Below are 13,553 nucleotides of genomic sequence, written 5' to 3'. Positions count from 1 at the left end.
TCGCAACCAAATTAGTGCTTGCCGGAGGATTGTGAGGGATTTGTCCATCCATGTCTCTTCCTACACACACACACACACAGGCAGGAGGAAAGAACACATCCCCATCTGCCTAAAGATTTTATCAGCCCACAATCGAAAGAGCCAAGTGTGTGACGTTGGCGTGGCTGTGGCCATAGGGCTTTAATTACATTGTGCAGGACCTGCAATCTAATAAGAAAATCCACCAGACAATTGCCGGGCTCCTAAGTCGGCGCCTTTCCCTCCAAGACGGCTTGGTCCTTCTAGGCGGGATCCGCTGATGGCTCTTACAGTGAACCAGGCGGGCGCTGAGAAATGAAACTTCATCCTTCCTTTTACTCTACACGAGCTCTCTAATGATTGCTTCTGGACATTAATTAGGCCCCATGATATTCTTAAAAGCTGCCTGAGCTCCCAGTCCCTGGAGAGACAAATGACTGAGTACTCCAAGGCTTTCTTTGATTTAGAAATTTCATTTAACTACTGGATAAGAGGGAAATCCTAATAAATAGAGTTTGCTAAGGGCGACTCTTCCTTTTTTCTCTTGTCTTTCTGTTTCTTCTGTCCCTCTCTTTGCTTCCAAATGATATTGCATATTTTAAAATTTCCTGTGTAATTCCAAGAGCTTTCCCGACAATCAGCATCATTGCAATCCGATCTTAGCTGTGGGAAAGCTGCCTTAGAGCACAGCCATCCTGTCTGAGCCAGGTGGAATGGAAAGCCAATGTGAGTTCTTCATACCGGATCACAGAACTTGGTATCAGAGCAGGGATTTGATCCCATATCTGCCTGATACCTGTTAGGCTGTATCACAATTTCCTCTTTATTTTTAAACAACAACAACAAAATTTTTAATAAGTAAAAAGAAATGCCCTAGTGGGCCAATGCACCAATTATAGAAAAATTTAACACAACATTAAAACCTTAGTAAAGCTAAACTTGATAGTCTTTTAGGACGTAAGAAAACATATGATAAATACATTAAGTCATTTCAAGGCATTTGATCACTGTGGTTGAATAGACTACAACGCAAACTTTTTATAACAACTAACACACACACCTACACACACACACACACACACACACACACAGAATTCCATGCCACAGTGGAGGCCTGTTGTATTTAATCTATCAATTGTCTGCATCTTATATCTAATGCTTAATTCCTGCTCATTATCAGTTCAGTAATTGTTTCACTTATGGTATAAACATTTTTAAAACTCATGTTTTATTTATTTATTTATTTTTGCGTGAGGCTCCATATTAGTGTGTTTGACCAACGATTCTGAACGGAACATTTTATTATGACGTATATTTTGCAACTTAGGTCTATAAGTGGGAAGAAGCTGTGTTCTTCGTGTGGGCTTCCATTGGGTAAAGGAGCTGCCATGATCATCGAGACCCTCAATCTCTATTTTCACATCCAGTGCTTTAGGGTATGTATTCATCTCTCTTCTGCCTAAGTACAGTCTCATAATGTCTTTTGGCCTCGTTCTGTGCTGAGTGACTACCTCCTGGAAATCCTGACAGCCTTTGCTTGTGAGGGCCCCCTGACTCTAGGTTGTACAGAAGTGTGCGTGGAGTCCATCCTTCAGGGTGAAACTCTCCTATCACGCATCCCTCTGGGATGTCGGGTTAGAGGAGGCAAAACAGATTTGTGCGACGTGTCTTTATAAAACCATTCTTCGTTGCTAAAGAGCATATACTTTAGCAGGAAGCTGAGAAAGCCACCCTGGAGGGCCATGATGCTTCTGAATCTTTTAAGGCCAGATGGATTTATTTGGAATGTAACATCTTTGCTGCTTCTCAAACTCTTGAGACTCAGTTCAAAGATTTTTGGTCTTTGACGTAATGGAAGATTGTCAATTAAGTGGTTACAGCTAGTTGCTAACTTGTAGGTCTCCAAACGAGTATGTCTGCAGTCACAGACTGAATATCACTCCCTCTGAGAAGCTGACCTGCTTACCACACTAAGTCAAGTTGCCTTATAGAATCTTTCGTGGTCCTTATCGCTCACTGTTGAATTGTTTAATTATCATCTGCTCTCTACAAGCTCCATAAGGGCAGGGACCACGTCTGTCTGGCTCACCACTATATTCTCTGTACCCAGTGGAGATGGTATCAATAAATATTTTCAGATGAATGAATTAATAAATAACTGAAAATCAGGAGGACTGAATTCTAGTCCCAAATCTCCTGCCAACAGGCAGGTGAACGAACCACTTATGCCTGATTTATTATAATATTTACAAGTCAGACTATATCAGCATTTCCTTTTTTCACCCATGGACATGTTTCAGATAATATATAATTTTGAAGCCAAACCTCTATCTCTGAAAAAGAATCATTTCCTTCTCTTTATAACCCTAACATGCTTTCTGTGTCCTTCTTGGATTTGTCCTGTTTCTCATTAGTAGCCCCCTCAGCTATAAAGTAAACTTGCATGGGTTTAAAATAACTTCCACTTCACCTGTAAGCTAAGAGAAAGTGAGTGAGGTTGTCCCAAAGTTATTAATTTAATAATGTCAGTAATCACTGGAAAGCAAAACTGACGGACAAAATGCAATATGGATACTTAATTAGACTCCATTTATCAATATTCTTATTGTAAAATTAACATAGGTAATGTATATCCTAAATTGTCTGGGAATGTTTGGAGGCTACATACTATTTTTTTTTTTTTTGGCCACGCTGTGTGTCATGTGGGATCTTAGTTCCCCGACCAGGGATCAAACCCCTGCCCCGTGCATTGGAAGCATGGAGTCTTAACCGCTGGACCGCCAGGGAAGTCCCTGGAGGCTTCATACTTTTAAAAAAATCATACTAATACCAAGATAATATGTTCCAACACCACAGTTTATTCTCAGAAACTTTACCAGAACTCAGAATAATCAAGGTGGCAAAGAGTGTTTGCAGACTCTCAACAGATAGGGGACTTGTCTTCTTAGCTGTCAAGGCCTTTATTCTCTCTAGTCATTCACTTCCTGGAGCTGACCTGATGCTCTAAGGTACATCACCTCTTAGATTTATCCCCTACCCTTCTGCGTAGATGCAGCTTGTAACATAATTTGGATGAAGGCTCCCTCTGCCTGAGATGACCTTAGAGCATCAGTCTGGGGCTGGCCCTTGTTTCCTGGGCTGGGTCAAGATCCCCCCGCAGTAGGCTGGCATGAACCAACATGCCAGAGAACTGGCATGTTCTCTGATTCAGCCAGGACAGTGTACCCCACAGTCTCCTTCTGCACTCAGGCTGACTTGGTATCACTGCCTTTAACGTGGAAACATAAAGTGGAATAGCTATTTCCCAGTCATTTTGGTCGGGTAGAACTTACCAACAACGCTAAAAAGCATTTGAAGATTATTCAGAGACAAGTTTCAATATATATTGATCATTCCTTGGCCATGTGTTTATTTAAAACCACTAGGATTTAATCTGTTTAAAACGGTTCTTCCATCTTGATTGAGAATCGGTGTGCCTAGGCTTTGGGATCAACCCGATACCACTTACCAACTTCACAACCTTGGACGAGTCAGCTAACCTCTCTGAACTGGTGTCTTCTCTGAAAAATGCCGGGAGTTAGGATAAAATGCTAAAAGTATATTGTTGCTGAAAGTCAAGTCGTGTTGCAGCATCTAATACATAGTAGATATGCAACAAATGTGGAGGTTGGAGAAGTGATTACTGTACTATTCATGTGAACAATAACTAAACATTATAAGGAAACAATTCCTTATGCACCTTATAACTTCTGTTCTTTCTACCCTATAGTGTGGAATTTGTAAAGGACAGCTTGGAGATGCAGTGAGTGGGACGGATGTTAGGATTCGAAGTGGTCTTCTAAACTGTAATGACTGCTACATGCGATCCAGAAGTAAGTCCTGAGGGGGAATACCTTGAGATGAATGAGTGCAACCATATATGCCTTTCATAGACCTAGCTTAGGAATTCAACTACTCCCCATCAGTTGATACTCCTACACTGAAGGAAAGATATATTAGCATCCAGGTAAAAGAAATGATAACGAAATAATCCCGTATTTACTGCTTGTTTCTTACTGGACGTTACTGCTCTAACATGGACTAATTCTTTTTATCCAGAAATGCATTAATACACCAGCAGGTAAAAATGTAAACCAGGTTTGAGACATTGCCTGAGCTCACCGTAGAGATTTCAGTGAGATGCAGGGATGCTATAAATTCTGAAACCCTATTTATTTGTTGAGGCATCTCTTTAGAAGACCAGTAGCATTTGGAGGGTGTTTCACATCTGAAGAATAGCTCTCCACTCCTCATCAAATCAAGCACCAACTCCTCAATATCTACATGCCTCCATTCAGGAGTTTCATGGCATAATGTGGGCTTGTTCCCAACTAAATTGAAAATTCTTTGAGAGACAAATGGTGGGTTCTACTTCTCTGTGAATCCCTGCCCCCTCCAAAATACTTTAGTACATACTAATCAGAGAAGCCCCCTTGAGGAGCCCGCCCTCCCATCTCATGTCTGGGTCTCCTGCCGCGGAAAGTTAATGTTATTTGGGGGGGGGGCACCAGGGGGTGCTGTTGCCCAGCTGCTGTTTAGAAAATCTGAAACTAGCCAGTGGCTAGCCTCTGAATCCTTCCTCACCCTCCATCCTAAGTATAGTCCTTCTGGTGCATGACCTAGACAGCAGGTGATTCTTCTATGCAAATTCGTCAGTCAAAAACTCTTTTTAAAAAAAAAAATATGAGCAAAGATCTGGAGTTTGAAATTCAAGAATTTTTTATTATTTCTCAAAGTAAGTGAAGTGGCATTTTTACAGTCTTTTTATGTGGGTTTCTAAATCTGCAAGACTGAAGATTTTAAGAGTGAAAATTGAAATTAAGTTGTTTTATAGCTATAGATTTCATAAATTCAGAAAAATATATGCCTATTTTAACAAAATGATGGGAAATAAAAATTAAACCCAGGTGGTTTTGATCTATGATAAACATTTGACTTGAGGTCAAAACGGTTCCAACTTAGAGCTGCTGCCATCAACCTGGACTATTTTATATGTATTTTATATGTATATACAAAATATTGATATTAATTTTTATACTATGTATTATACATATAAAATATGGGATAATAGTATACCATATATATACCATAAATATATATACAGGTATATACAAATACATATCTACATGTATAATATATAATAATTATATTTTGCTTAAACTATATTTGTGTTTGTTTGTTTTGTTTTTTTGTTTGTTTGGGATTTTTTCTTCTTTATCCCTCCCACCCTCCCTATCCCACCCCTCTAGGTGGTCACAAAGCACCGAGCTGATCTCCCTGTGCTATGTGGCTGCTTTGCACTAGCTATCTATTTTATTTATTTATTTATTTATTTTTAAATTTATTGGAATATAGTTGATTTACAACGTTGTGTTAGTTTCAGGTGTACAGCAAAGTGAATCAGTTATAGATATACATGTATCCAACATTTATGGCAAATTAAAAAAAAATGATAATGTTAGGAGAAATTGGGGGCTTCCTCCTTTTTCTTTTTCTTTTTTTTTTTTTTTTTTTACTTTTGAAGAATATTCTTTTATTTTCTCTTCTTGTGCCAATGCTCTTCTCTTTTTTTAATTTAATTTTTGAATTTTATTTTATTTATTTTTTTATACATCAGGTTCTTATTAGTCACTAAAAAGGAAAACTACACCCTTTTGTCTCAGGATTCAAAGTGATTTTTTTTCTATCATCTAACATAAATTGGATTTTTTCCTGCAACCTCAATGACCTGCTGAATGTGAGTCATGGAACCAGAAGAGGGCGCTGTTAGGTTGATGGCCTCTTGAACCAGATTTGAAAAGTGCTGTAAATCTGAATTTCTTTCATAATTTGAAGTGCTTGAAGAATGCCAGCAGAGAACAAACCTGAACTCACCTCTGGATAACAGTGACCTGCTTTCATCCAGATTTTCATTTTAATTGAGAAGCTGGGTGTTTCGTTGTCATTTCTTTTGGAAATTAGCTTTTCAGATCTAGGTCAGCAATTTTTCTGTTGTGTATACAAATAGAAAGGCCACCAACTGCTTTTGATTCCAAATCTAAAGACAAGAACCATAGAGTTCCTGTAATTGTCCTGTAAGATGAAAAATAAGGTGATTGGAGGTAAATTAAAGATATGATTTTTTTCTTTAACATTTTTGATGCGATATTTTACTAGGATGTTTTTTAGAATACTAAGGTACTAAGAAAGCAAAAAGGCTCATTATCTCTCTCCCTAGATAACCAATATCAATATTCAAAAGAATAAATAAATAGAAGTTATAAGTGGTAAAAGGTTAGAAAAATTAGATTGTTTAGAAAGATACCAAATTAAAAGTGAACCTCTTCAAATTTAACCACATAATCACTTTCTAATAATGTCTTGGGGAGAGGAGCAGAATGTATGTATACACGCACATGCGTGCGCACGCACACACACACACACACACAGATGCATATGTGTGTGACACATCTACCCGTATTGGTTTTTATTTCACAAAGGTAATGACATAGCCACAGTGGTACTTAGTTTTTGTTGCTGTTGTTTTTCATTTAATGATATATCTTGGGAATTTTTCCATATAGCATTTTCTTTCTCCTCATTCTTTTTAATGGCTCTTTAATAGCTGCATACAATCCCATTGTGTGGACTTACCATAATTGAAAACTAATGCTCTATGAATGAGTGCTCCAGTTATTTCTAGTTTTTGAATATTATTTTTTAAATGCTCCAGTGAACATCCTTGTATGTATGTCTTGATGAACATTTGAAAGCATTTCCACGGGGTAGATTCTGAGCTGTGGGACTGCTGAATAAAAAGGCATGTGCTTTTGAAATTTTCAGGCAACTTGCCTAATTATCTTCCAGAAAAGTGTATGCCCCCTGCAAAGTATATAAGAGAGCCTCTTTCTCTCTCCATGCCTATGTCAGCTCTGGATATCATCAAACTTTTAAAATTTCCACTCTGCTAAGTGGGGAGAAAAAAAAAAAGAAAAAAAAAACCTCTTTGCTTTGATCTGTAGTCTTTAACTATAAATGAGTTTAAACATCTTTTCATATGTTTGTTCACCATTTATATTTCTTTTTCTATTGACGTTTATATTTCTTTATCTTTTGCCCATTGTTCTATTGGCAGTTGATTTTTACGAGTTCTTTGTAAATTAAGGGAATTTTTCCTTTATTTTATATTTGCTGCTTTGGGCAGTTATCATTGGTCTTTCTACTTTGTGATTTTTTTTCATAGAAAAGATTTTCATTTTAAATAGTTAAACATACCTCTTTTTTTCCTTTTTGGATTCTGGGTTTTGTGTCCTACTTAGAAAAACTCTCACTACTCCAAGGGCATAAATAAATTTAGCTGAGATTTCTCCTAAAATTATTTTCTGTTTTCTTTTTGGCATGTAAACAGGTGATAATCAGAAATGTATTTGGGGACAAGGAATAAGATAGATACTAGCTTTATTTTTTTTTTCCAATTAGCCAATTGTATGACTATAACTTAATGAATAGTCCCATTTTTTCTTGTTAATTTGAAATACCAGCTTTCTCTTAAACTAAGTTCCCATATATATTTGGGTCTTTTTCTGGATATTTTATTATGTTTTATTAACCTATTTATTCTCTAGTATCAGTTTTAATTATTATAGCTTCATATTATGTTTCAATATTGAAACAGAGAATGGCTACCTTCTCTCCAATTATTTTTTCCAAGTTTTCCTAACTCTCACGTTTATTTTTCCAGATAAATGTTAATATCATTTTAGGCTAAACTTGAATTAAGTCAACACATGACAGGGAGAATGACCAGTACATCTGAGAGTACCGCTCATTTTTCTTGGTGTCATAAGGAAAAACTATATCTTCAGAGTGAATAGGCGGAAAGGCTAATAATTGGCTAGAGAAATACACTTGAATTGGTTGAATATACCCCAAATGCATTAAAAGAGTCAGAATGGGAAAAATGGCTAAAATTTTTTTTCTTTTTTTTTTTTTTCTTCTGATCTAAGTTGAGAAGAGGGGAGATGGATAGATGTGAGGGGTGGTTTACATCATAAGCGTTCTAAGTGAAACAAAATAATTTCATTGTGTAGAATAATAAAACCTGAATATATAAGCCTATTTTCTTTAAGTAAGTAGCCACGTTTAAATGAAATTTTTCTCTTGGAGGGGAGAAAGAGCATAACAGCATGTTAAAATGCAATTCCTAAAAGCAATGTAAACCGTTTTTAAGTTCGTATGTAAATGGGAATAGAAGTGCAAAACAAATTACCTGTCATGGATCAAGCTGTCACATGTTTAACTGGTGCCATTTGTGCTTGGGTGTTAGATGACCATGTCTTTGTGTCTGTTACATCATTCACTCTTGTGAGATGCATTTAACGCAAAATCCCTTGGGTCTTTTCCAATGTTGCGATTGCCTCATCACAACGCTAGTGCCTAAAATGAAGGAGAAACTTTGTGAAGGTTTCAGCAGGAAATATGGGACCCAAACCATCCTTCCTAGATAGGTTTGCCAGATAAAATACAAGATGCCCAGTTAAATGTTTTTGAATTTCAGATAACAGTGAATTTTTTTTAGTATGCTTGTCCCAAACATAACCTGCTCAGGATGTAGCACAAGTGTATCCCAAATATTCCATGGGATATATACTAAAAAATGTATCTGTTGTTTATCTAAAATTCAAATTTTATTGGGTGTTCTGTATTTTATTTGCTAAATCTAGCAATCCTTATATCTAGATCATATGTCAAATTCCTCCTCTTGCAATGTATTTATTCTTAGAGAAACCACAACCTAGAGAAACTGAAAGAAGAGAGATTATTTTCTTGCTTATTTTGCCCCAGAAGACAAGGTAGAAAACTTGGTGGAGATCATTTGGTTTAGGGTGAAATCCAGAGGACTTCAACCAAACTTGACAGGGCATATGAATCACCTTGTTCAGTTCTGGGATGGGGCTCAAAAGTCTGCATTTCTAACAAGCTCCAGGTGATGCCAATATGGCTGGTCCCCAGACCACACTTCGAGTAGCATAGTGGGACAAGCTTCCACTCCCTAGAGGGAAGAGACTTTGGCAAAGGGCAGTGCTAATTTTGGAAATGTTTAAACATCTGAAGCCAGAATGGTTGACTACTTTAACCAAATGTTGCTCTGTGTTCTTTGTCCCAGGTGCTGGCCAACCCACAACATTGTGACGTGGTTTTCGAGCTTCCAGATCACTCACCATTTCCTTACTGAGGGTGTCCCCTGGCAATCGTTTAACAAAACCCTAAGTGCAGGGGCTCCTCAGCATTCATCTAATTTCTGAAAGGCTATTCTAAAAGATGGTATCTGTTCTTTTGTAGCACAGTGTTTGTGTTTTTCCTGCTTTCCTTTTTTTTTTTTTTTTTTTTTGGCATTTGCACAGTATATACAAGAGAATATTGAATTGTAATGATCCTGAACAGTTCCAAAAAATGGTCTTAGCATGGTCAAACAGGCTTACAGTTTAAAATGTGTTATTCTCTTCTTTGGGAGTTAATGAGATAAATGATGCAATAAACCTGTTTTGTTTTGTTTTTTTTAGCATTTCTAGGAATTAAACACTTTATGTTTACAGAATTGAGCTGCAGACAATGCAGGACATGCCAATTTGAGACATGTGGTCTTCTGAGACAGGAGCATACAATTAATGCATTTCAGAAACTAAAAATCACACCATCTAGCTCTGAGCTATGACTTGTTTTTAATGCAAAGATGCTAGTCTGATAATATATACTGTAATCCTGAAACATTTGTGTTACTTACTTTTTGAGGTGGAAGTCATACCAATAAATTATTGCACCGTTAGTGTTAGATTCTGTGTCCTTTGGAAGTTACGCCATTGCTGTAGGCTGACCCATCAAATAGAGAGAACCCTTGCTATACAGGCTAGGCTTACACTCTGGGACATTGCCCAAGGGTAGGAAGAAACCAGAGGGACATAATTCAGTCATCATTTCCAAAGTTATTACCAAAATCTGTGAGAAGTTTAATCTTCCAAAGAGTGGTGGGTCAATGATAGCCAGGAGGGCTTTGTTGCTTGCTTCTCTTCAGGCTCTAGATTCAGTAAGAGGCTCAGTATGGGACATGTGGAAGCTCTTATTGAGATCAGCCCATCATTAGGTGTGACCACTGCTCACCCTTGCCTGCAAGTTCTCCTTGGGGGTCTGAAGCCCAGGTGGCTAAAGTAAAGCATTAAGTCCATCTTAATAGAATCCGAATGACATATGATGTGAGAAGCCACTAGCATGTGATCAACAAGAACCTACTGTTCACATCGTGCCCTGCCCACCCTCCTGGATACCTACCTGCTCTCCTCATGCCCTACATCACCAACTCTCTTTACTACCAAGAATTCTGGACCTTGCTCATGGAGAAGTTTAGTGAGAAACTCTTGTGGAGAGCTGGTTTATTTTTTGCCCTGTGTGATGAGTTTCATCTGGCCAAGAAAGGAATCAAGTTACTAAAAAGCATCACATTTTAGATCTCCAGGCTGTTTTCTTTAAGACTGGGGAAAGGGGGACTATTTATTCTGCCTTAAAATGATGGCAAATAAGTGATGATGACAGATGACATTTTGTGAATGTAGACCCTGGATATACTCCTAATAGGTTAATGTAGTCGTAAAAGGAAATCAAGTAGATGTTTTTCTGTTATGTAAGCAATAATTTTTTTTCTGTGTCTTATTGAGTATGACTAGCAATTATTTATTTACATGCTAGACGGTTCTCTGCATGCGGGTTCCATGTAAGTACAGAAATTTCCTCGGCCACTGGAGGTATTTTGACCATTTTGTCATTTGGATAAGCTGTTGTTAGATTGAAATTTACACATCATTTCATTTAAAATTGTGCCTTAGAAAATGCAAAACTGTTGCACATAGTCAGTGATGAATTAAGGATGCAGTACATTGAAGAGAGATGAAGTCACCTCCAAGTTCTCAAGACTTCTCATGGAGGTGTTTGCTGTTTTACAGGGGGAAAAAAATTTTAAAAAAGAAAAAGAAAAATAGAAAAATTTAAAAAAAGAAAGTTTTGAAAATGTACAGATTAAGTCCAATATTTTGATTAACCACCTGCATGTTTTATTAAATATTTTGATAATGTGGATGTTTACACTTTGCATGATATTAGCAGAGTACTTTACCACCAGTAATGCACAAACATGTACAATATGATTATTCATAACCGATTTTTATAGAATACTTTTTACATGTGGAACTCCATCTGTTATGTAAGGATTATATGAATATTGCACATTCTCTTCTGGTTTCACAGACTCATTTATACATATTTCTTAGTGAGCCTCATTGTACATGTATTGAAGCTAGAATCAAGTCAAGAAAAATAAAGCCCCATTCTCCAACTGCGAAATGTGCTTTTCCATAATGAACAATAGTCACCAGCACAGAATAATCTCCAACATTTTCTAAATTCTAATTGCCAACTGTTTCTATTTATATTTGATTTATATTTCATTTGGAGTCTGTTACATGGCAGCTCGGGCAGACTAGATCTTGTTTTTTCCAATGCAGCATAATGAGTATGATCTATTTCTTTTCAAATAATCTTTGAGATCCCAGGAAAAAAAAAAAAGTGCTCTGCTCTGTTGAGCTACAATGTAAATGTGTTTGTTTAAAAAACAGATGAGGCAAGTGAGTGATTTATTGTTCCTGAGGAAGTATATCTTTTTTTTTTTTCCTTATACTTCAAAAGCTTGTCCCTTCTCTTTCTTAAGGAAAAAAATGGGTAACTCTTTGTTTTTCACTTGCAAACTTTCATGACGTGTGTTCATTCTTTCTGTGTAGTGTTACTAATGCAATACATATTATAGTTATCTATACACAGTGTAAGACTTAACAGGCTGAAATGATCCACCTCATTATGTGAGTCCGTCCAAAAGATGTTACTGTTCTGGGTGGGCCAATGTTCTACATCAGTTACACTAAGCTTCATTTAAAATATTTATTCTAAAATGCCTCTGAGAAATAGTAAACAATAAACATAAAAAAGTTGTCTAAAATGCAACAGCTTTTATAGTAAATGTACATTTATAAATAAAATACTCAAATCAACTTTGTATTTCATTGATTGTTTTTTGAGGGGTCGGGGGGCCAGTTTTCTTACTTGGGGAAGAGAGAATCAGGCTGTCTCTCTCTTGCAGCTTTTGGTCCAGAGTTACAGGGTCAGTTGATGGCAATGATGTATATTTGCATATGTACATTGATGCATCTTGAGGTCAGCTATTTAAGGCAAATCAAACTTACCAGCTGATTGTAGGAGTCACCAAGGAATTGCCTGCCACTGAAGGATTCAAACTCCCTGAGATGAGACTCACAATAACCAGGAGAGACCATGCAAATACCAGAGGAAATTGTCTAAAACAACCAAATGATGGTTTACTTCCAGTACTGGTTAGAGAAAACCGTGTCAAACCCTTTAAAGCCGCTGTATTCTGCCGCTTTTTCCAGTGCTGACCCAAAGCTCCCTCTCACTGTATACATACAGACTGTTCACTGAGGACCTTTCTCTCCACTGTTGAATCTGGGAATATCCTTTGAGAAGGTGGCATCCTGCTGATACTGCATCAGCAAAATACACATGTATCTTGCCTGGCACTGTGTCTCAAATTTGTAGGCGGTCCCAATAGCAATCAAATTCCTTGAAAGTTTCCATCATTTTAAGACGCAGTATTCTAATTGCTACTGCAAGTTGTATTCTGCTTCTTTTTTGCCAAGTTTGGTATGCAGTTAGTAGTTGCTGCTGTTTCCATATAAAAGTGAGTTCTTTGCCATTTGTAAGAGAATTTTAGCAACTATTGGAGTAGTTTAATATATCCATTGTTATTTAAGTGAAAGTTTATTCAACTACAATGCATTTCAAAACAAAGAAAAGATTGTTATTCTAACGTGATCTATGAAGGATGTCTTTATTAAAAGAAGAACAATTTTACCTGGGATAATGTTGAACTAGCTTTTTTTCCATTGACTTTCTTCAAGACCTAAGGACTCCTTTTTAAGGTCTGAATCTGAACCACAAAGGATCTCTCCCCATCCTTTGGCATTATCTAGGTCAGGGGTTACAAACTCAAATGACTGGAGGTACCAGCTAGGTATTGTAAATGAGAACCAGAAGAGGACAGTATTAAGAGAGTGGTATAGACTATGGCAAACTGAAAAAAACTTTTGTCTAACAAATGAACATATCTATGAAGCAGAAACAGATTCACAGACGTAGAGAACAGACTTGTGGTTGCCAAGGGGGAGGAGGGGTGGGAGAGGGAAGGATTGGGAGTTTGGGATTAGCAGATGCAAACTAGTATATATAGGATGGATAAACAACAAGGTCCTACTGGATAGCACAGGGAACTATATTCAGTATCCTGTGATAAACCGTAATGGAAAAGAATATATATGTATAACTGAGTCAATTTGCTGTACAGCAGAAATTAACACAGTACTGTAAATCAACTATAGTTCAATAAAAATTTAAATACTAAT

The 13,553-nt window shown here is 37.1% G+C and overlaps 1 protein-coding gene across 14 annotated transcripts in view; it reads left to right on the top strand.

Annotated features, from left to right (window-relative positions):
- Positions 1-12,128, top strand: part of LIMCH1 (LIM and calponin homology domains 1) — a 343,507-nt gene extending 331,379 nt beyond the window's left edge. For all 14 annotated transcript variants that reach the window (XM_068543036.1, XM_068543033.1, XM_068543034.1 and 11 more), the window contains 3 exons: positions 1,346-1,454; positions 3,788-3,890; positions 9,203-12,128. In XM_068543036.1, coding sequence (XP_068399137.1) covers positions 1,346-1,454; positions 3,788-3,890; positions 9,203-9,228 — 238 coding nt within the window. In that variant the 3' untranslated portion in view covers positions 9,229-12,128. The remainder of the gene's footprint in view (positions 1-1,345; positions 1,455-3,787; positions 3,891-9,202) is intronic.
- The last annotated feature ends 1,425 nt before the right edge of the window (positions 12,129-13,553 follow it).

Source organism: Eschrichtius robustus, chromosome 4, assembly GCF_028021215.1.
Source record: "Eschrichtius robustus isolate mEscRob2 chromosome 4, mEscRob2.pri, whole genome shotgun sequence".
NCBI classification, from domain to species: Eukaryota; Metazoa; Chordata; class Mammalia; order Artiodactyla; family Eschrichtiidae; genus Eschrichtius; species Eschrichtius robustus.
This window is presented reverse-complemented; position numbering and strand designations above follow the sequence as displayed.